Below are 23,536 nucleotides of genomic sequence, written 5' to 3'. Positions count from 1 at the left end.
GGGAGGTAACTATGCCTTAATATGTTCTTCTACTCTTACAATGTTGCATTGTTGCAAGTTTAGAAATAATATAATTTATTTCAAATAGAGAAAGCGTTGTAATATTATAAATATCTATATTTACACTTTTGATCATTTTAATGTGTCCTTGCTGAATATATCTTTAAAAAAAAAAAAAGTCTTAATGACCCCAAAATTTGAATGGTAGAGTGCAGTGATATGCAGGGTTTTTTATTTTTTACTTCTATTTCTTATTATATATTTTTTGTTGTGCTTAATTTTCCAGAGTCCTAAAGTCTGAAACAACTAGTGAAAATGCTTCTATTTTGCATTATTTTTAAATTTAATGCAGAATTGATTATAATTTAATTATAAATGAAAAGTGTTCATGAGTTCCTTAATTTCTTAGTATAATTTTCTTTAGGTTTGAGCAATTGCCAATGACTTGTCTTTCATTGCCATGCCAATGTTTAGACTACTTTTTCTACAGAAACACACTTTGCCATACAGGAAGTCATCTTGTGCTAGACAGGAAGTAATCCATCAGCAGGTCAGAAGAGGGCGCGTGTGTGAAAAGGGTCAGTAGCTTTATTATGTTTTTCGACATAAATCTGGTTGATTGTTGTTTATTTAGGTAATAAAGAACAAGAGGTATTGTGAATATAACCATGTCCAAGGCAAACCGTTAAAACCTAACAGTTACTACTTAATAATGAAAATATTAACCACACAAAATTTCATTAGACGATTTCATTAGGGTATAATTCATTAAGTGTCATAATTCTAGAAGATCTTCTTCCTGACATATTTACTTTATTTTAGTAAGTTTTATACAGCTAAAAAAGGTGTTTCACATCATAATTGTTATTATTTAGTGTTTTGCAGCATGGCTGAATTTAACCAATTCTAACCAATCAGCATTCAGGGCCAGACCATCTGATTTATAATATGCTTGTCTAGAAGGGTCAATGACGGCAAACACGTCTTCCATCCATTCCTCCATCTCTTCTTGTCTGTAAGGTTTTTATTTTATTATTTTTTAACTGCATTTTGAGATTTGATGTTTGCATATGCAAACAAGCCTAAAACAAAGATTCTGGCCTTGGCTTCAAGAGTAAATTTGGCTTGCAAATGACCCCTGTTTCTGTGTGTAAGAGGTAGCAAGAGAGAGCTGAACTTCTAAAACATACCCCTAGGGTGCATTGTGGAAAAATGGACAGACAAACTTGTTCACCCTTTCTCTCTCTCAGTCCACAGATTTGAGTGAATTTTGCATTTTACAATGGTGTGGCTTTTCCTTTGAGCAGGGAATCTTTATACAGGATCTCCCAGATGTGAATGGGTGTGTGTTTTTGTTCGCCTCATTCAGACTTAGTTTTTGCCGTCGCTCTTTAAAACATAAACCATGCTACACGTTTTCATGCATTATAGACACACGCTGCCTCTGTAAACAGCAATATACCTTCGGACCAGTAGGTTTTAATGACCCAGGTCGTCTCTTGGCTCCTGTATAGATGAGTTTGCTCTCTGAACTCTGATGAGGATATTTGCGTCATGGATGAGTTGTAGTTTAGATATATGTGCGTCTGACATAGCAGTGCGGGCTGCCAGATCTGTTTGAGGAATGTGTGTGTGACACTGACCCTGTAAAAATGACAGATTGTCCAGCAGCTGCTTGAGAGTTTTCTCTGCTTTTTCTGAGGGAATATTTCTGTGCTGAATCCTGTGCTCGGAAAGTCTTTCTCAACTTCTATTAGGCATTAAAGGCTGGCAAGACACGCAGATCCCTCTGACGGAGAACACACACACACACCATCAACACCACAGTGTGTCAACACTGATACAGCTGCATGTTTTAACTAAAAACTGCTCAGTTCATGTTAGAATTTCAACCTCATCCAGTTGACAATATGAGCTATGTCAGCAACATGTCCATCTTGTGAAGTCATAGTCCAAACCCTCACATTAGTCACTTTTCAAACTACCTTCCAATTTTCTTGCAAATCTTTTCTTCCTTTAGGACTTTTCTTCCTGTACTTCAGTTTGAGGCAGTTTCATTCATATAAAAACATGTATAATTATAGTGCTGTCAAACGATTAATCGCGATTAATCACATCCAAAATAAAAGTTTTTGTTTACATAATATGTGTGTACTGTGTATATTTTTTATGTATATATAAATACACACACATGCATGTTTATATTTAAGAAAAATGTTACATTTATATATTAAATATATTTATATATAATATAAATTATATGAATATAAATATATACATGTAAATATTTTCTAAATATATACTGTGTGTGTGTGTATTTATATATACATAAAAAATATACACCATACACACACACATATTATGTAAACAAAAACTTTTATTTTGGAAATGATTAATCGCGATTAATCGTTTGACAGCACTATAATTATTTACTTATTTTAACTTTTTAAACTTTTTTTTATAATTACCAAAAATTTTATTTAGTTTGTGAGAAATATACAGTCCCATTTGTTGTTACAAAAGATTTTTACTTAAAATAAATGCTGTAAATGCTGAATCCTGACAAAATTTAGCATTGTCTCAACAAAGATATTAAGCAGCACAACTGTTTTCAACGTTGATAATAATAAAAAAAAATCTTATTTGGTGAAAGCACAAAATCAGCATGTTAGAATATTGAATTGAAGGAACATCTGACACTGAAGACTGGAGTTATGACTGCTGAAAATTTAGCTGTGCCATCACAGGAATAAATTACATTTCAAAGTATATTAAAACAGAAACTGTATTAATATAAATATTAATATAAAATGTATTTAAAATTGACAATATTTTACAATATTTTTTACAGTATTTTTGGTCAAATAAATGCAGCCTTGTTTAGCATAAGAAACTTCTTTCAAAAATATATTGACCCCATTTTTACACAACCACAAACCAAAATTATTAGCCTTACAATTTATGGGAAATAATTTACAAAATACAATATATGGAAAACATACAGTTTATAATATACAATTTATTTATAATTTGCAATTAGTTTGACCACATGAGGTGAACATACACCATTTTGTGAAGGTAATGAACTTTTATTTACTGCCTTTTTTTCTCTCGAAAAGATAAATCAATTTTTAGTTTTAAAGACTATTTTGTTCCACTTTCTTTCTGAATCTGTATTAAAAAGTGCTAACAGTGATTTACTTGTGGAATGATATGTGTGGTTTGTGGATTAATGATGGAGAACTGAAGCAGCATTCTGTGTGCATTAGCTCATGGTCCAGCGCTTCAGTAATCTCTGTTTGTTTAGAAAGTGTGTGAAGCTGAGAGGAGCTTAAGTGTTTCTGATGATACCTGACCCCCTCTATCACTCTCCTCCTCTTCCCTCTCTCTCTTTCCATTTTCTCTCCCTCTCACTGTAGTATCAGTTTACATGTAATTTTCAGTTCTCTCATAATGAATGGCCGCTGTGGACTCCAGCTGCTGGAGAGTTTTGGGGGTGCTGGGCTAGTGTGAGATCTTAGAGTCCCGCCCACAAGCATTAGGTTTCTGACGCTTGTCCTGATGCTTTGTGGGCAACTAGTAGTTATCAATTTGGAGAAGGAAGGAGTGACATTTTTGATGCATTGTTACATATTAATATTAACAGCAATTAGATTCTTATATATTTAAATTTGGTGTAAAATGCATACAAATGCATTTTTATAATATTCATTATAATATTCATATTATTATGAATATATAATATTCAAACTATTTTGAGGTCTGCAAGGAAATTCATGCATTTTATTCAGCAAAGATGCATTAAATTGATCAAAATGACAGTAAAGACGACATTTATAATGTTACAAAAGATACGTTTCAAATAAATGTTGGACAAAAAAGACAAATCGTTTTGCACAAAAATATTAAGCAGTACTGTCATTTTCAGCAGTGATAATAAGAAATCATCATATTTGAATGATTTCTGAAGGATCTTGTGACACTGAAGACTGAAGTAATGGCTGCTGAAAATTCAGCCATCATAGAAATACGTAACATTTTAAAATAAGTCATTTGAAATGATATATCACAATATTACTGTTTTTACTTTATTTTTGATCAAAAATGGCCTTGCTGAGCATAAGGCATTTTTCAAAAACATTTTTAAAAATCTTACTGACCTCAAACTTTTGCACAGTAATGCATATGTTTTATAACATTATATTTAGAAACAGTATAGGAACCGCTGACATTTTTGTTTGATACATTTCATTTCTGTTTTAAAATTAAACAAATTTGTTCTCGTCATTGTGAAATCCATGGACTCATGAATGTAAAACAACAGAGCTGCTCCCTCTAGAGGATTAATCCGATTACACTCTAAACCAAAATTGTGGGTTTGCAAACCACTGTTAAGCTATTCACTGTTACACCTAAGCATCTTCTCTCATGTTCAGGTATCTGAATCATGTGTGCACAGCATCTCCGCAGGATCAGGCTGGTGGTTATACATCAGGACTGGCATGCCATCGTGCCATCCAAGATGCTTTCAGTGGCCTCTTCCCCTCATGATATTACAGAACTACAGCCACTGCCACGCCATCTGTTCATCAGTCTTCCAAAAGACTCACTGACAAGCAAAGTGAGAGGCTGTGAGTGTTTGGATGCAAGGGAAAGATTCCTGTGACGGACTCCTTGTGAATATGACCCATTCAGAGGGCCAGCTTCAGAATACGCTGGAGTTCATGTTGAAAAGTAACATAAACAAGCTTTAATAGGTGTACAGATATTTTTGTTGGATCAGTTTTGTCATTTTTGTAATGCTGTTTCAGTTAAATAAACACATGATTTTTTTTTCTGTGTGTCAGTGTTGTGTTATGTGTGTGATCGTCTCAAAGAAATGCAACAGCGTTCACTCTCATGGAATGATGATTTATTAAAAAATAATTAAAAGAACAAAAAATCTAAAACAAAACAGGGAACATTGAGTGTATTCAGTCTGTCGGATCCTCACACTTCTGTTTCTTAGGATTCGGCTCTTCTGAAACATCTACGGAGGAAAAGAAACATTTTAGCACAGCTGTGTACCGTGTATGTTTTTATGTCATTTTTTTCTGTGTGTCAGTGTTGTGTTATGTGTGTGATCGTCTCAAAGAAATGCAACAGCGTTCACTCTCATGGAATGATGATTTATTAAAAAATAATTAAAAACAAAAAATCTAAAACAAAACAGGGAACATTGAGTGTATTCAGTCTGTCGGATTCTCACACTTCTGTTTCTTAGGATTCGGCTCTTCTGAAACATCTACGGAGGAAAAGAAACATTTTAGCACAGCTGTGTACCGTGTATGTTTTTATGTCATGTTTTAATACTGCTGCCCAATGACACCAGTAAATGTGAGAGTCTCTTACCACTGTCTCGAGTGTGTGTAGAGTATAGGACCCCTCTCGGCAGTGTAAAACTGACACGCATCATCTCCTTATTGGGGGCCACATTCCTCACCAGGTGCACAGAACACTGTCCTTGCAGGGAAGTCTTTAAACTCGCCTCCGCCCGCGCCACTACATCCCTCTGAGCGTCATCTTCCTTGGAGAACCCGTAGCAATGCACCTGAGGCAGGTTGTCAAGACTCTGGTCTGGCTCCGGGCCCAACAGACCTCTGAAGGCATCGAGGAACTCGAGAGCCAGTGCGGGGAGATTCATCACCACATGAATCTTTTGTGATCCCTTCATTAGAGCAGGCAGACGCTCCTGTACAGGTCCCCGGATGAAGCCCCGTCCATCCATGTTAAATGATGTTATGTTTCGGTCAACCTTGTTGAGTTTAGCATTGTGCTGGAGCCAACGGAAGGACTCTGGGTTTAAGTCGTTAGCGAGGACCTCGCAGCCTCGACGGGCCGCTGGGATCGCGAACGGACCGACCCCGGCGAAAACATCCACTACGGTATCGCCACGCTGAAGAAGGGAAACGATGCGCTCATGTTCGGTGCTCAGTCGAGGGTTCCAGTACACATGAGAGAAATCAAATTCGTAAAACACGCCATTCTCACGTACCTAAAAGAGGGGGAAAAAATGTAGATTACAGACAGGTATCTTTGAAAACTGACGTAAGTGAATATGCTGACTCTTATCAGATGAACTCACTTTTGCTACCATGTTACTCTCTCCTGCCAAAACCTCCATTTGGAAGTTTCTATAAGTGGAATCAATGGTGTTGGTCTTGTTGACCACGCAAGTAATTCCTGGGTTCTTGTCTATGATTACTTGACCTGGAACAAAACACAAGAAGCCCATAAAAAGATTTAAACATCAAGGGATAGTTGACCCAAAAATAAAGATTCTATCATTTAGTCACCATGTCATTCCAAACTAGGGTTATTAAACTTAAAACTGTTTAAAACATTTTTGTTAATTGAAATCAAATAAAATATAAATATTAGATGAATAAATTAAACTGAATAAAAATTAGAAATACTGCCTTGACAACTAATCGAAATAAGTGAAACTGTATAAATATAAACAAACTAAATAAAAATAAACTGAAAAAATATAAACTAAAACTGAAAAAACATTTAAAAGTAGACAAAAATAAAAATTACAAAAGCACATTAAACTAAAAAAGCAATCAAAACTAAAAACTGAAAAAATAAATAAATATATATAATCATTATTAATATTTAAAAATACATTTAAAAAAACTAAAATAGTATATAAATAATTCTAAAATAACACAGTTTGCAAACCTGTAATGACATTCTTTCTTCTGTAGAACACAAATGAAGAAATTTTTAACAATGTTGGCAACAAAATTGGACCCCACTGATTTTCATTTTATGGACAAAAGACACTGAGACATTTTCAAAATATCTCTTTTTGTGTTCCACAGAACAACAAAATGCATACAGGTTTGAAATTACATGAAGGTAAGTAAACAATGACAGACGTTGATTTATTCATTCATAATATCTTCTCACCAATCAGTTTTCTGTAGGGGAGCTGGTGGTCTCTCAGGTTCATGTGGGCAATGTGGCCCACTCTACTAAATCCTGATGTCACATCCTGTCCTTCAGGAAGTACAGCTCGCAGTATCTCCTCACTCTTAAGGTTCTCATAGGTGAGTTTCAATTCATACTTCTGGATCTCCTGAGGCACCCCATATGCTTTCAGAGCTTCTGCCTCCTCACTGCCAAACGAATCTGCAGATGTAATGCTGTTTGTGTCCAATAGCAGCAGCCGATGTTCTCCTTCACTACTGTCTTTATTCCCATCTTCACTGTGTTCCTCAACAACCCGTTTGAGTCCTGGCCTCTGTAGTGCCACTTTCTTCAAACTCTTCACCACTTTGTTGAGAACATTGGTTGGTATCCGTATGGCAGGAACACTGACTATCTGACTGAAAGCGGCTCGGTCCAGTTCTGTCATGCCCCGGACTGTCGGAGGGGGCTTGTAGAGCCCCACATCAGTCTGTGAATGGTCAGTCATGGCTTTCTGAGACTGGACAAGAGTGGAGAACTGGAGGGAAATTCTTGCAAATTGGTTTACTTTCTGAGACAGAGAGACACAACTGCGATATTTCTGCAACAGGAACAAAAGTCTGCCAGATCTGTTGGTCAAAGAGAGAGAGAGAGAGATAAAGTACAAAAGTGTCTAATGACACAAAAAGAAGAATTTGCAACCTTTTCGTTCATTCATTTACAAAACAATTTAAATAAATGCACATTTTAGCAGCAGACTGTTAGCTGCTACACTTGATAATAAACTACAAGTTTATCTGCTTATCCACAGAGCTTAAACCGTGTAATTTATTACATTCGAAACATAACTTTAAGTTTTATAATATAAACAAATGCAACTGTCACTGCTCACCCTCTCCAGCCGGCAGCCATTAGAAACACGCTTGACAGTACGTCATTTCTAAGCGACCGAGTCTTCGGCTCGTGATTGGTCTGTGACGTGAGATATAAGTGGACATGTGACCTTTTTTTTAATAATCACGTGAATAGAGATGTTTACGTTTACTTGAGTCTCTTTTAGAGCCGGTGGTATGAGAGCGGGGCACATGAGTTGACGGCCCGCTGGTGTCTAAAAGCGAGCAGCTGGGTTGTGGTGGTGCAGAAGAGAAACTAAACGGCGGAACATGTGGAAAAACGACGCAAACGGTAGCGTGCAGACGGGGAGCGAGTATGAGCGCATCGGAGAGGAGAGCAGACCGCTCTTAGCACAGGTAAACCACAGCCTGTCATCTCCTGATAACATTAATAAGAAGAAGAAGAACAAGTGTCATTGAACGAAGGGTGTTTACCATGTATGTATGTATGTATGTACACTACCAGTCAAAAGATTTTTAATGTTTTTTAAAGAATTCAATTCAATTATTATTACCATTATCTTTAATAGTAAAATATATTTCAAAATGTTACTGTTTTTGCTGTACTTTGGATCAAATAAATGCAGGCATGGGGAGCAGAAGAGACTTCTTAAAAAAAACATTAAAATCATAGCGTTCAAAAACTTTTGACTGTGTATGTATTAATGGAAGGCCATTTCATTGTTTTGCCCAAAATCTTGCTCTGGTAAATAATTATGATTGAATGGATAATTACGACATAAAAAGTCATAACTATGACAGGAAACGAAGGCTTTTTTTAATTCATCGTGACTCCTGACTTTTTATAATGACTAGTGTCATAATTAACACTCATGACTCATGTCTGAAGTGAAAGTGAGTGTGGCCAAGTATGGTACCATGGAATTTGTGTTGTGCATTTAACCCATACAAAACCTGTACAACGCCCCGTGAACTCACACCCGGAGCAGTGTCATAATGTCATAATTATCATAATTCGAACAAAGAATTTTTCCTTTTGCGGCAGAAATGTGTTCCATATGTATGTATTTATTATTTAATATATTATACAATTTTATGATTTTTTCTTAACATAGTTATATATTAAAAAGAACTATGGTTGTGTTATCAGGTTATGTGTCAAACCTGTTATCATATTTTTTTATTCTTGTTAAAATAATGTCAAATTCCCTGCTTCCCAGCTAAGACTAAGAAGACGAAGTTGATTTGTATAGCACAGAATTTACAAAGTATTCACAAAACATTACTTACAAAGTGCTTTACCGGGGCATAAAAAAAGAAATATTAGACATGTCAAAGTAAATTAATGTACATTATTAAAGTAAATCCAGTCTACACCAGTGTAAATTTTACATGCAGTGCTGTACTAGTATTTACAAATTAAATATATTTGGCATTCCTCTAAAACCATAAAGCCGTGTTCTAATGCTTTCCGTGGAAATGCAGAGGAGTATGTGTTTTATGTAATTTGCTGCCTCATGCTTTCTAATCATTTTCACTTCATCACATGGTGATCTTATGCATTTCTATTTTGCCTTTGCAAAGATTTCACTTCCCTTTGTGCTTTCAGTAACTTGGTGTGTAAGCCGACAGTAATGACATTCATTTTGCATACTTTTTCTCTTGCATAACGTCTAGGATCTATTTTGTCTCAGTTTGCTCCAGTGTGAGCTGATTTGTTGTGTAATTCCTGGTCTGTTTATCTTCCTCACAGGGTGCTCAGGCTAGAGGTGCATCCTTCTGGTCTTCTGCCTTTAATCTGATGAATGCCATCATGGGTAGTGGCATCCTGGGTCTCTCTTATGCTATGGCCAATACGGGCATCATCGGATTCAGGTACACGGACATAGTGTTTCCGATTCAATACAAGTTCAACTGTGTTGACAACATTTGTGGCATAATCTTGATTACAACAGAAAATTGTTTTGATGCACCCCTCAGTTTTTTAAAGCAAAATTGTGGTTCCAGTAAGGTACTTACATACATTACACATAAACGGAGACATTTTCACACAAGGATAGAAGTGAATGACTTCTATGTAGAGAAGTCATTCAATTGCTTTCAATAGAGCTTCCCTAGTATCTGACACAGAACAGTCATTTCAGCTTGTTTTTTTCCAACTTTCTGTTTTTAACAGTATTCTGTTGCTGGTGGTCTCAAGTTTGGCTGCTTATTCTATCCATCTCCTGCTGCTCCTCTGTGACAAGACAGGTAATATCAACTCTCACTTTAAATCGCAAACTATATGAAACAAACATTGTTCCACAATTGCTTTCAATAGAGCTTCCCTAGTATCTGACACAGAACAGTCATTTCAGCTTGTTTTTTTTCCAACTTTCTGTTTTTAACAGTATTCTGTTGCTGGTGGTCTCAAGTTTGGCTGCTTATTCTATCCATCTCCTGCTGCTCCTCTGTGACAAGACAGGTAATATCAACTCTCACTTTTGACTTCTTCATTACCCTGCATAATCCTGTTTACCTTTCAACTATGTTTATTTAAACCCTCACCAGGGTTATTATAGTTAACTAAAATTACACAAATCTAAACTAAAAGTTAAACAAAACTAAAACTAACTAAAAGCACCCAAATAATTACTAAAAACTAAAACAAAAAATACAAAAATTAAAAACTAATTTATAATAATGGGGAAAAAATTATACTAGTTATCTCAGTTATCCTAAAATAACACTTATTCTCATAAACTCTACATCAGGTGAGAAATCTCTGCTGACAGACAGAGGAGTTGTAGGCAATTTGTAACACTGTGAAATGGCCTTTCATGATTATACATCAGGCCTCATTATTGCATATGTTTTTGTGTGCTAGGCATCAACTCTTATGAAGCTCTTGGAGAGAGAGCGTTCAACAGACCTGGCAAGGTTGGTTAATATCACAGATCTAATACCTAGCTCACAATGCTTTATTTATCTGATTTTGTCTTTGTCTGAAGATTCCCTGCAGTTAAGTTGTAATGATGCACTGCAATGTTTCATTTTGTTATGTGAAAAACTAACTGTGTCTGTGGTCATTATCTTTGTACTTATCATAACTGAATACACTATAGAAGTAAAATGCGCCTTTTTACTCCCATAAAGTGTGTTTTTCACTTGTTTTGAGCAGATTCTTGTGGCCTGTACTATTCTCATTCAGAACATTGGAGGTGAGGTTTTCACTTTCATTTGTATTTCATTGTTTATATGGTTAAAGTCATACTACTTAGCCTTTAAACTTTAAAATTAGAGTCTCCCCTCTCTTTCGCTTTCATGCTCTGTTTCAATATTACTTTTAGCTTAGCAGGTTGGTCTGCAAACTACAGCTATACAAAAAATATATAAATATGAAAAATAAAAATCTGTCTTTTCTTTCTGTCTGCCTTTCTCTGAACACTGCTTCCTAGTCACTGTGAACAGTAGTGAGTATTCTGTGTGTTATGTGGTGTTTAGTAGCAGTAAATCTCCCAAAACTACTTGACACAAAATCCATCTCACTTTCACACTGTCTTTAGAATGGACTGTGAAGAACTGTGTGTTTGTGTGAGCGCAAGTGTTTTGCTGCAGTCAGGTTTTCAATCTGGATACAAGCCAATCCTTCCATCAACTATCTGTTAATCATCTGTATTTGTGTGTGTATATGTGACCATATGATATGAACTCGTGGCTGTTAGCATGTTAGTGTTAGTTTAGAATATGTAGACCGTGTGTTACTGTCCGTGGAATGGTTTGATTTTTCTGAGCATATTGTTATGCATGTTTGCATCATGATGAGGTGTTATAGTGTGTGTTTGAGGTGTTGCATAGCTTGTATGTATAATGTGCTGTCATTCTCCTTCTCTAGCCATGTCCACCTACTTGTTCATCTTGAAGTCTGAAATGCCTGCTGCCATCACCGGCTTCATGAGCACAGAGACTTCTGGGTAAATAAATATATACCACACCTCACAGTTCATTCTGATAATGTGCAATGCAAGATTTCGGTGTCAATTAAAAAATTTTTTTTGTTCTCACTGAAATTTAAATTTTTCACAAAGCAACAATATTAGCAAATCAGAACATATTTAATGTTAAAAATGATCTTATCAAAAAGTAGAAATCGAGCAACCAATAAAATGTCTCGTTTACAATGTCAGTTGAGACAAAAAATCTGACTAAAATGGAATATACAATACCATTTAAAAGTTAGTAAGATATTTTTAAATACTTTTATTCAGCAAGGGTGCATTAAATTGATTAAAAGTGACAGTAAAAATAATTATAATGTTGCGAAAGATTTCTATTTTAGTTAAATGCTAAAATATTGAGCAGCACAACATTTATAATCATAAATATAAATTCTTGAGCAGCAAATCAGCATATTAGAATGATTTCTGAAGGATCATGTGATACTGAAGACTGGAGTAATGTTGGAGTAATGTGAAGACTGTTAAAAATTCAGCTTTGCCATCACAGAAATAAATTACATTTTAAAATGTATTAAAATAGATTTTTAACTGTATTTTTAATCAAATTCTTTCAAAAGCATTAAAAAATCTTACCGCCCCCAAAATTTGAATGGTGGTAGTAGTACATATGGTTTATCACAACAAATATGATTTACATATCCCAAAATCGGAGGTGAAAAGTTTTACATCTTGAATACATTATAAGTCAAATTAGAAACACGATTCAACACTCATTCACTGTCTGGCAGAAACACACTCTTTCTCTCACTTCTGACTTTAAGCGAGATTCCGAAAGAGAGAAAAGAGCAAATATTCCAGAGTAAAGAATGTAACGGTCATTATTTTATTATCCGCTGTTCTGAGCTGTGGTTCAACTGTGCCCCGTCCCCACGCAGCTGGTTTGCATTAAAGGTCCGTTCACATAAATCTCGCACATATGTTCCGCCCAACGAGAGTCGTGCCTGCCCAAGATCCCCTTTACCAGCACAATTACTGTGACCAGACCCAGACACACACAAACATCACTACTCCATCTCTCTGGGAGGAGTGTTTGCATCATGATGAGGTGTTATAGTGTGTGTTTGAGGTGTTGCATAGCTTGTATGTATAATGTGCTGTCATTCTCCTTCTCTAGCCATGTCCACCTACTTGTTCATCTTGAAGTCTGAAATGCCTGCTGCCATCACCGGCTTCATGAGCACAGAGACTTCTGGGTAAATAAATATATACCACACCCTCACAGTTCATTCTGATAATGTGCAATGCAAGATTTCGGTGTCAATTAAAATTTTTTTTTTGTTCTCACTGAAATTAAAATTTTTCACAAAGCAACAATATTAGCAAATCAGAACATATTTAATGTTAAAAATGATCTTATCAAAAAGTAGAAATCGAGCAACCAATAAAATGTCTCGTTTACAATGTCAGTTGAGACAAAAAATCTGACTAAAATGGAATATACAATACCATTTAAAAGTTAGTAAGATATTTTTAAATACTTTTATTCAGCAAGGGTGCATTAAATTGATTAAAAGTGACAGTAAAAATAATTATAATGTTGCGAAAGATTTCTATTTTAGTTAAATGCTAAAATATTGAGCAGCACAACATTTATAATCATAAATATAAATTCTTGAGCAGCAAATCAGCATATTAGAATGATTTCTGAAGGATCATGTGATACTGAAGACTGGAGTAATGTTGGAGTAATGTGAAGACTGTTAAAAATTCAGCTTTGCCATCACAGAAATAAATTACATTTTAAAATGTATTAAAATAGATTTTTAACTGTATTTTTAATCAAATTCTTTCAAAAGCATTAAAAAATCTTACCGCCCCCAAAATTTGAATGGTGGTAGTAGTACATATGGTTTATCACAACAAATATGATTTACATATCCCAAAATCGGAGGTGAAAAGTTTTACATCTTGAATACATTATAAGTCAAATTAGAAACACGATTCAACACTCATTCACTGTCTGGCAGAAACACACTCTTTCTCTCACTTCTGACTTTAAGCGAGATTCCGAAAGAGAGAAAAGAGCAAATATTCCAGAGTAAAGAATGTAACGGTCATTATTTTATTATCCGCTGTTCTGAGCTGTGGTTCAACTGTGCCCCGTCCCCACGCAGCTGGTTTGCATTAAAGGTCCGTTCACATAAATCTCGCACATATGTTCCGCCCAACGAGAGTCGTGCCTGCCCAAGATCCCCTTTACCAGCACAATTACTGTGACCAGACCCAGACACACACAAACATCACTACTCCATCTCTCTGGGAGGAGCAAAAATCACAAAGCGGCCACAGTATAAACTTTAGTCATTTACTGTAAAATAACATTTTTCTTTCAGTGGAGTAATTTATCTTCATTTCTTCAAGTGGATCAGTTAGGCTGTCTAGTACCTCCCTGTTGTTAGGACAGAACCACGGGAGATCAACTCAAGATCTCTCTCACACACCAACCTGTTCAAGATTCCATCTCCCAGTTCAAACAACATGCATACACATTCACATGACTTATTTTTTCACATTTTTGTTGAAACCATTTTTCAGGATTCTTAAAGGATTCGAAAGTTCAAAGAACAGCATTTAGTTGAAATTGAAATTTTTGGAACAATGTAAATATAAATAATATTATAAAAGTATAAATGTCTTTAAAAATCTTACTGTTCTCAAACTTTTTATTGGTACAAAATGAAAGCGATATTAGAGACAAAATAATAAATAGAATAAAAAGGTATAATCATTTATTTATTATAATTAGTAATTTATAATTTATCATTTTAAAAAAAATTCTTTACATTTGTGCTTTTTATCTTATTAAAACAATAAAATAATTTAAACTCTTAGCAAGATGTTTGTCTGCACTGAGTTGGTGGAAGTAAATAGACTACTGAATATGATGATCAGATCAGTCTTAAGTTCTCTCTTTAAATATTTTATTTTATTTTTGCTCTGTCTTATTAATGTAAGAAAGTGAGCACTTATTCAGGAGTACTTGGACAATGAGAGAGAATCTGTGGAGGAATTTCTGGCATTAGATGTGGGGATTTCCAGAACTGAAATGTTTTAAGGGTTGATTTGGGAAGCAGACTAGTGTTTTGTGATTGATATCACATCTATGGGTTTAAAACACTCAAGTATGGGGTCAGTAGAAATTTGTCTAGCAAGAGTGGATTAAATTGATCAAAAAAGACCGTAAAGGCATTTTTACAAAAAGATTTCTAATTCAAATAAATTGTTCTTTTGAGCTTTCTATTCATCAAACAATCCTGAAAAATGTATCGCATTTTTGGCAGAAATATTTTTTCAACACTGTTTTCAACATTGATAATAAGAAATGTTTCTTAAGCAGCAAATCAGCATATTAGAATGATTTATGAAGGGTCATGTGACACTAAAGGCTTAAGTGTTGGCTGCTGAAAATTCAGCTTTGCCATCACCGGAACAAATTACATTAAAATATAAATATATGAAATACAATAAAATAAAAAGTTATTTTAAATTATAATATTTCTTCACAGTTTTACTGTGTTTTTTATTTTAAAAAAAGTAGAATTGGTGAGCTTAAAAGACTAAAACAAAAATCTTACTGACCCTGGGTGGATATGAAAAGGTGTGTATGCCTTTACTGTGTGCGTTTTTGTCATGCATTTTTTTCTGTCCTTCTTAGAAAGTGGTTTGAGGATGGTGTTACACTATTGATTTTAGTGACTCTAATTGTAGTGTTGCCATTGGCTCTACTTCCTAAGATTGGTGAGTGTGATTTTTATTTTTTTTTGAGTGACTGAGTGTCAGTTTATTTCTGTTTTCTGTAATTATTCTGTACATGTGTGTGAGAGTGTGTATCACTGGTTTCTATCTCCTCTTCAGGTTTCCTGGGATACACCAGCAGTCTCGCATTCATCTTCATGTTGTTCTTTACTGTAGTGGTGAGTTGTTTTCTCTCTCCTTCTCTCCCTCTCTCTCTCTTTCCCATGTTGATGTTTTCATCTGTCACACAGGTGGTGGTGAAAAAATGGTCCATTCCCTGCCCGCTGCCAATTAACTCCACTGTGAGCCTGGTAAAGACCACACACACACCCTCACAGACGGACCACCTGTGTTTTTTATTTTAAAAAAAGTAGAATTGGTGAGCTTAAAAGACTAAAACAATAAAAAAGAAATCTTACTGACCCTGGGTGGATATGAAAAGGTGTGTATGCCTTTACTGTGTGCGTTTTTGTCATGCATTTTTTTCTGTCCTTCTTAGAAAGTGGTTTGAGGATGGTGTTACACTATTGATTTTAGTGACTCTAATTGTAGTGTTGCCATTGGCTCTACTTCCTAAGATTGGTGAGTGTGATTTTTATTTTTTTTTGAGTGACTGAGTGTCAGTTTATTTCTGTTTTCTGTAATTATTCTGTACATGTGTGTGAGAGTGTGTATCACTGGTTTCTATCTCCTCTTCAGGTTTCCTGGGATACACCAGCAGTCTCGCATTCATCTTCATGTTGTTCTTTACTGTAGTGGTGAGTTGTTTTCTCTCTCCTTCTCTCCCTCTCTCTCTCTTTCCCATGTTGATGTTTTCATCTGTCACACAGGTGGTGGTGAAAAAATGGTCCATTCCCTGCCCGCTGCCAATTAACTCCACTGTGAGCCTGGTAAAGACCACACACACACCCTCACAGACGGACCACTTGCCCAAACACCCCACGTTAATACCCAAAACAATTTGGGCAGCTCCAGAACAATATAAAATTTAGCTGCATTTATTTATTTAAATGTAGCTATAGAACCTCCTCATAACTTCATAACTCCTACATTTTTTTTTTATCACAACAGGCTTAAGGCTAAAGGGTTGTTTTTCAACTGTCAGATATGAGTTATTTTTCTTCTTTTTTTAACTTCTCTAGGACTCTTTACTTTTCAGTTGATTTGTATGAAAAGGTTTTAATGAAGTGAGACCAGGTTTAGTTTTAGATTTTTTTTTTTTAATTAAAGATGGGCTTTAAAACCTTTTATACGTTTTTGTTTTTATTTGTTTCTATATAGTTTAGTTAGTTATTTTTAACTTGTTTCTCACAACAAATATAAATGTGATAGCTGGCATGGTGCTAAGTTATAAACAGTCATTACTCTCAGATATTTTGTGCAGTCTGATTGGATCCAGTCAATCAGAAACAGGATGTAGAATAATTTTTTTTAAATAAGGGAAGTGGTCTTTGACCTCTTGAGCCAGAGGTCAAAGCCTTTATTTCTAACAGTGTGCCGATATTCAGCTGCATATAATGTGATACCAGAGGGCGTTTTTTCATTCTGTTGCTGTCCTGATTTCATGCTAATCTTCATATTCACATTAATTTTCTTTTTCTATCCCCAGAGCTTAAATACCTCTGAATGCACCCCACAGATGTTTGTGATCTCTAGTAAGGTGAGTGTGTGTGTGTGTGTGTGTGTGTGTGTGTTTTCCTGAGAAAGGCGAGCTATGTTTTGATTTAAAGTCTGCCTTGCAGGACTATTAGAAACCCAAATATTAGTTGTAATATTATAGCATAACCGCACACACATCAGGAGGGTGAGAAATTACTGTGTGTGTGTGTGTGTGCATTACAGAGTGCTTATGCCGTCCCAACAATGGCTTTCTCCTTCTTGTGCCATACGGCAGTTTTACCTATTTACTGTGAGTTACACAGGTTAGTTCACTCATTGCTGTTCTTTCTGTGCATCTGCCACTTATATAGCCTGTTGTTGCCTTATTATATGCATTTATGTATGTTTTTCAGACCCACAAAACAGAGAATGCAGAGAGTGGCGAATGTCAGCATTTTTCTTAGTTTTGTGATGTATCTGATCTCTGCCTTGTTTGGATACCTCACCTTCTATAGTAAGAACGTTGCTCAAGCTACACAGTCCCACAATGCAACACTTGACATGACCTTACATTTTTAGTTCCAACGAAGGAGTTGGAAACAAAATACTAAAACTAAAAACATAAAGGAAATTTTCATGACTTGAAATAAAATAAACATCAGCTGAAATAAAATCTAAAAATAAAGCTGATTTTATTTCAGCTAGCTGCCAAAGTAACATTTCTCATTTTCATTAAGTTTAACTTGTGTGACAGGGATATTTTTTAAAAGATTAAAGGATGAGGAAGATAAATGGATTGATCTGATCAAATGTTCTTTATTTGCAGCACATGTGGAATCTGAGCTGTTGCTAGGATATGACACCTACCTACCGCGGGATGTTGTGGTGATGTCAGTGCGTCTTGCGATTTTATTGGCCGTTCTGTTCACCGTGCCGCTCATTCACTTCCCAGTAAGTCAAATGCCAGACTGTGAACTATTTAAGTAAGAAATTCAGAAAACATTTCCTCTCTCCTTTTCTCTCAGGCACGTAAAGCGCTGTTGATGTTATGCAGGGGAGAGAGGGAGTTCTCCTGGCTCTTTCATTCGCTTTCCTGTTTTTTCGTCCTCACTCTTGTGCTGCTGCTCGCTATTTTCGTCCCTGACATTAGGAATGTCTTTGGTGTGGTGGGTGAGTGTGTGTCCATACGCTCAGTGTGTGTTTCACTGGTTAGTTCAATGTGTTTGTGTATGTCTGCATACCTTTTCTTATGTGATTCTAGGTTCTACGACCTCCACATGTTTGCTGTTTGTGTATCCTGGAATGTTTTATTTGCGAATCAGCTCTGAGCCAATCAGATCTCTCAATTCAGCAGGGGTATCTAAAGTCTTACATACATTCAATAACACATACATGACTTCCTGCAGAAGACAGCTGATTTTGAGTGAATTTCTTACTTTTTTTTTTTTATACACTACTGTTCAAAAATGGGATCAATAAGATTTTTCTTTTTTATGTTTTTGAAAGAAGTCTCACCAAGGCTGAATTTATTTGATAAAAAAAATGCAGTAAAAAACGTAGTATTGCGAAATATTATTACAATTTAAAATGACTGTTTTCTATTTTAATATATTTTCAAATGTAATTTATTCCTGTGATGGCAAAGCTGAATTTTCAGCAGCCATTACTCTAGTCTTCAGTGTCACATGATCCATTCTAACATGCTGATTTAGTGCTCAAATAACATTTCTAATTGTTATCAATGTTTAAAAAAAGTTATGCTGCTTAATATTTTTTTTTCAGGATTCTTTAATGAATAGGAAGTTTAATAGCATTTATTTGAAATCTTTTGTAACCTTTATAAATGTTACCGTCCCCAAGCCGTTGAACCTTTTTAATGTCTGACTTGGATGACTTTGCATGTTTTTCTTTGATAATGTGTTTTTGTTTTGTTTTTTAAACTTGATATGTTAATTATTTTGTTGATACTATTTTGCTTTCTTTAGTTTTCTTCCCATAAGCATATTTTTCAACTTTCTCTTTTCACTCTAGGCATTTTTTCTGATGGTGATTGGTCTGGTTGTGGGTGTGCTGAGCCTGTGTGTCATCATTGTCTCCTGGGTTCAAGGTCCTTGACCTTTGACATCATGTGGGACGTATTGCACGAGTTGTGAGCTCAACTCATCCTCCCGTGAAGAGAAACCATATTTTGCAGGTGACACACCAGGCAGAGACTCTTTTCTGAACCAAATTAAGGGAATCCCAATGAGATGAGCCTGTGCTCTTATGACAAATCTCTTGTTCTCATAGCACTGTTATGACACTTGAATACTGAACAGCGGCACAAGCAAATTCAAAATATCCAGCAGAGCACTGAAATGCATATTATGTCTGAATGACAGGAGAATTTGACTATCTTTAAATCAGATGGTTGCTGTCATCCATTGAAAGACAGTTGGGACCAATGAATGAAGAAACTGCACTGCCGATTTTACAATAACTGAATGTGGGATATTAGATTTATATAGCTGTTAAATTAATGGGAAAAGCTGCTTGTCTGACTCAAAAAAAAATAAAGCTCTGATTTAATGATTAGCCATTGTCTTTAGAAGTCAAAAACTTGGATTTTTTTTTTTTTTAAGATTTTCGGAACTTTCAGGATATTTATTCTCCAACACACTAATTCCCAATATTTTCTGTTGATTCAGTTTAGAATTCCAAATGTTCCTTCTATTTTCTATTTTAAATAAAGAAAAAAATAAATAAATACATTGAAAATATACAAAAAGTGTATTTTTTGTACCATCACAACCCTGTTTACATGTCCAAAAAAACAATTTTGATGTATTTTTATGTGAATTTCGATAAATAAAGGGAAATAAGAATTAAAACTGGTTTCTCACTGACTCGTGTACTGTGGCATCTGGAATGGAGTCTGTGATCCATGTTTAGTCTAAGAGATCCAAGCATTAGTGTGTGTTTTTGCTGGTTTGCACGTGAGAAAGATTGATAGACAGGCTGATTTTTCTTCATTGATTTGGACAGAGGGTTCTCTGTATGTCAGATAATGGAAAACAAATGCTCTCTCTCTCTCGCTCTCTCTGTGTGTGTGTGTGTGTGTGTGTGTGTGTGTGTGTGTGTGTAGGCTCTGGCCTTTGCTCTCTCCTGCTGTTTCTAATATGCTGCATTAGCTTGAGAGGCCGCCCAATGTAAGGCAGTCTGTAACACAGATACACACAAACACACGTGCACAACCTTACATGTACTTAGTGAAATCTGGTAGTTTTGTTATTCTTGAGGTGTGTGTGATTAAAGCAACATTCATCTTGTGGCTCAGGATTAAAAAAAACAATTTTATTTATATAGCACAGTTTAAAAACCACCAGAGTTGAGCAAAGTGCTTTATAACACTATACCAACAATAGGCAAATTAAAACCGTTGTAAAACAAAATAATACATTAAATATACACAAGCTGTAAAAATGTGTGGCGTTCCTGAGAACAAAGTCAAAGACCGTTTGTCATGGGATATCGAACGCCAACGAGAATAAATAGGTCTTTGCAGAGGATTGGTGTTCAGGTGAACCTCACAAAAACATGTCATGTTTTACCCCCCCCTTTAAAACAACATTTCATGCTAGGTTTAAATTAGTGGAAAATGAGATCCACTGCTCTTGGGTATCGGGCAAGAGTTATGTCTCTTTTCAGCCTTAATTCAAGCCTGCAGTGATAGCTTTACCTTTAGACCACAGTCCATATTCACACACACCAACAGAAACATCTGCTGACTGTTAGTGTTAACTGCTGCCTACAGAAGGTGATTTTGCTGTATGTCTGTCTGATTTCTTTCATGCCAATTGGCCCTTTCATTCTGACATGTGCTTTTTTCCCTGGACTTCTTTTTTCTGCATCTCTGTTCTTCTCCTTCCTCCTGAATTGATTTTCATGCTCGATCAGTAACCGTGCTCCCTGTGTCACAGACATCCAGTAAATCGTTCTGAAGACTCTGTTAGGAAGATACAAACACACATCCAATCACACACACTACCTTACTTACCTCTATAGTGACATTTGAGTGTTTTCTAAGATTTTTCTCCTCTCTTGTCATTCTCTCTGCCCTCTAAAACCTCTAATTCTGCTCTGACGCCTGGTCGGAGCTGAGACCACATCACATCTGGAGTTCATTTTACTCAAACACACACACACTTACCCTGCCCTGTGTCACACACTTTCTCCTCTGCTTTAAAACTGTTCTGTCCTCTCTGCTCGCTCTCCCTGTCACTCTTTTTAAACCCGTCTCTCCAAACACTCACTCCATCATTCACTCTCAATTTCTTTCTCTGATTTTTGTTTTTCTTATTTATGCCCTCCTGCCGCAGCTGTTGCAATTCCCAAACACTGAGTAATAATACCAGCAAGAAAACACACACTCACACACACTTTGGCCTTTCACCCATAAATACCTCACCCACATCTCGACGAGTCGCACGGCCTGACATAGAGTAGCAGCAGTCAGGTATAGTTATGAGCTTCAGTGAACAAGTAAGCTTGCATTACTCTAGAATGGAGAGACTGAGGCTAGATGTCACATAGGGATGCAGATATATCTAAGTAACTATGAGGTTTTGTGTGAAAAGTTTAACTTTAACGGTGTTTTCTGGATAAGGATGGGGCAAGTTTATGTTTTACATTACAGTCTTTAAATGCAATATTGTTTTATTTTATTTATTTTTCTTATTTTCTTATTTTACTTTACATAATTTATGGTGTGTGTACAAAGAAATTATATATAATATTGTTGCATAATTATTTCATATATAATATAATATTTTTAATTCTATATAATTCATATATAATTTTTTGTATGTTTTTTAAAAGAAATTAAAGAACTTGACACTTTTATTCATCAAGGATGCATTAAATTGATCAAAAGTGACAGTAAAGACATTTATAATGTTAAAATGTTGTTAAATGCTGTTCTTTTAAACTTTCTGTTCCTCAAATTACCCTTAAAAAAGTACACACACACACACACACATATATATATTTAAATAATACAATTATATATTGTTAAATTATTATATTATATTATATTATTATAAACTGTTTACGTGATGTACCTAATCCAGACTTTCTCACTTGCAACCATCAAAAATACAGCTAGTTCTATTATGATTTATGGTATGCTGCCTTGTGACCAGACACAAAAAACACCAGAGGCCCACTATACACACACATGTCCTGAAATGCACATTTGCTGTGTTCTGAACACATACTCACACACTGCATGAGTGCATGAACTGCCAGATTTCAATAAAACCACTGTGACCAGAACAGTTCTGCTCGTCAAAATGGCCTGAGTTTAAACTCTCCTACAATGCGCTCCAGGTGAAAAGGGCAGTTCTTTAATGAAGACTCAGGAGGGGGCTAACCATGAAGACCATTAAAGGTGATTTGGTGCTGAATACATGTTTTAATCCTGTTTCATACCACAAAAAACTCGAGAGAGAAAGAGAGAGAGATGCTGAGATACAAGGGCATGGCAGCTGGAACAACAAAGTCACAGGACAACTTATGGCAACACTACAAAGTCATCCATTAAGAAACTGACCATGTACGAAAAATACAAAAAAATACAAAAAATACAAGTAGGCCTGATGGTTAAATAATTAAAATGTTGAGCATTAGCGTCTCCTGCTGGCTAAGACTGGTGCTACACCAGAATCACCACCAAAGCTCAGCATCCCATAGAACAGCTCATCACCTAAGGTCTGAGATTCACCACATCACCATAAGACCACTGACACCGACCGGACAGAGAAGAGAGTGTTTGGAGTCTTCCCTTTGAATTTACACCAGCTGGAAAAGAGATAGAGAGAGGTCAAAGGTCACATCTGACACCTGCGAGCCTTTCATCTAGAGACTTTATAGAACTCAATCAAAGCCCACACACACTGACTCAACCCATTTTGTTCACACACACACACACACACATATTAGTTCAAGCATTTATTCAAGCAAGTTCAAATTTAGACTATTCAATACATAACTTGTATAAATGTAATTCTAATAATGATTATGTAATACATATTCTCTTTATATATGTATGTATTTATTTGTTTGTTTGCTGATTTAATTATCTAGGCATTAAAAAAGCTGATGATGTTAATTATGTAATGTACAATGTATTGTACATAAGTACATTTATTTAATGTACATTTTATTTTATATTTAATTATATATTTATTTATAATAACTTCAAATGATATTTGCACATCGTTTAATACTTAACGAATTTAATCATTTTAACTGTAATGTCTTCGTGAAACTCTAGTGCTTGTGAAAAAGTCTGCCGAAAGGTGGCGGTATTTCTATATGCTCGCAATAAAACAGGTGCGTTTTCATTTTCAACCGAAT

At 35.5% G+C, this 23,536-nt stretch overlaps 3 protein-coding genes across 5 annotated transcripts in view; 2 read left to right on the top strand and 1 right to left on the bottom strand.

The window, feature by feature from the left end:
• mnat1 (MNAT1 component of CDK activating kinase) overlaps positions 1 to 4,817 on the top strand; it is a 20,980-nt gene extending 16,163 nt beyond the window's left edge. Inside the window, exon 8 of the mRNA XM_016276944.1 lies at positions 4,437 to 4,817. Coding sequence (XP_016132430.1) covers positions 4,437 to 4,551 — 115 coding nt within the window. The 3' untranslated portion in view covers positions 4,552 to 4,817. The remainder of the gene's footprint in view (positions 1 to 4,436) is intronic.
• A 105-nt stretch (positions 4,818 to 4,922) lies between these two features.
• On the bottom strand, positions 4,923 to 7,901 carry LOC107588721 (tRNA (guanine(37)-N1)-methyltransferase-like). Of its 2 annotated transcripts, none has more exons than XM_016276943.1 (5): positions 7,847 to 7,901; positions 6,955 to 7,583; positions 6,125 to 6,249; positions 5,392 to 6,034; positions 4,923 to 5,029 (listed from the first exon to the last, which is right to left on the bottom strand). In XM_016276943.1, exons 1-5 carry the CDS (start codon positions 7,864 to 7,866, stop codon positions 4,974 to 4,976), a joined length of 1,473 nt encoding a protein of 490 aa, XP_016132429.1. In that variant the 5' UTR covers positions 7,867 to 7,901; the 3' UTR covers positions 4,923 to 4,973. The 2 variants fall into 2 exon arrangements, with proteins under 2 accessions (XP_016132429.1, XP_016132428.1); XM_016276942.1 differs by lacking the exon at positions 4,923 to 5,029 and adding an exon at positions 5,199 to 5,284.
• A 77-nt stretch (positions 7,902 to 7,978) lies between these two features.
• On the top strand, positions 7,979 to 19,692 carry LOC107588598 (probable sodium-coupled neutral amino acid transporter 6). Of its 2 annotated transcripts, XM_016276746.1 has the most exons (17): positions 7,979 to 8,204; positions 9,562 to 9,683; positions 9,985 to 10,058; positions 10,675 to 10,727; positions 10,969 to 11,008; positions 11,246 to 11,260; positions 11,683 to 11,761; positions 15,462 to 15,544; positions 15,662 to 15,720; positions 15,793 to 15,852; positions 17,151 to 17,201; positions 17,384 to 17,463; positions 17,554 to 17,654; positions 17,967 to 18,091; positions 18,166 to 18,310; positions 18,402 to 18,496; positions 19,172 to 19,692. In XM_016276746.1, exons 1-17 carry the CDS (start codon positions 8,118 to 8,120, stop codon positions 19,253 to 19,255), a joined length of 1,353 nt encoding a protein of 450 aa, XP_016132232.1. In that variant the 5' UTR covers positions 7,979 to 8,117; the 3' UTR covers positions 19,256 to 19,692. The 2 variants fall into 2 exon arrangements, with proteins under 2 accessions (XP_016132232.1, XP_016132234.1); XM_016276748.1 differs by lacking the exon at positions 11,246 to 11,260.
• Positions 19,693 to 23,536: the final 3,844 nt, after the last annotated feature.

Source organism: Sinocyclocheilus grahami, unplaced genomic scaffold, assembly GCF_001515645.1.
Source record: "Sinocyclocheilus grahami isolate Dianchi unplaced genomic scaffold, SAMN03320097.WGS_v1.1 scaffold106.1, whole genome shotgun sequence".
In the NCBI taxonomy this organism is placed as follows: Eukaryota; Metazoa; Chordata; class Actinopteri; order Cypriniformes; family Cyprinidae; genus Sinocyclocheilus; species Sinocyclocheilus grahami.
The sequence above is the reverse complement of the archived record's forward strand: the minus strand, read 5'-3'. Positions and strand labels throughout refer to the sequence as shown.

Bases quoted from the DNA above. Each gene is read 5' to 3' on its own strand.
- LOC107588721 (XM_016276943.1), bottom strand. From the start codon at position 7,866: ATGGCTGCCGGCTGGAGAGG. The intron at 7,584-7,846 runs GTGAGCAGTGAC...TTTGACCAACAG, and splicing joins ATGGCTGCCGGCTGGAGAGG to ATCTGGCAGACTTTTGTTCC. The intron at 5,030-5,391 runs GTAAGAGACTCT...TTTCCTCCGTAG, and splicing joins TACACACACTCGAGACAGTG to ATGTTTCAGAAGAGCCGAAT.
- LOC107588598 (XM_016276746.1), top strand. From the start codon at position 8,118: ATGTGGAAAAACGACGCAAACGGTAGCGTGCAGACGGGGAGCGAGTAT. The intron at 10,728-10,968 runs GTTGGTTAATAT...TGTTTTGAGCAG, and splicing joins CGTTCAACAGACCTGGCAAG to ATTCTTGTGGCCTGTACTAT. The intron at 15,721-15,792 runs GTGAGTTGTTTT...TCTGTCACACAG, and splicing joins TGTTGTTCTTTACTGTAGTG to GTGGTGGTGAAAAAATGGTC.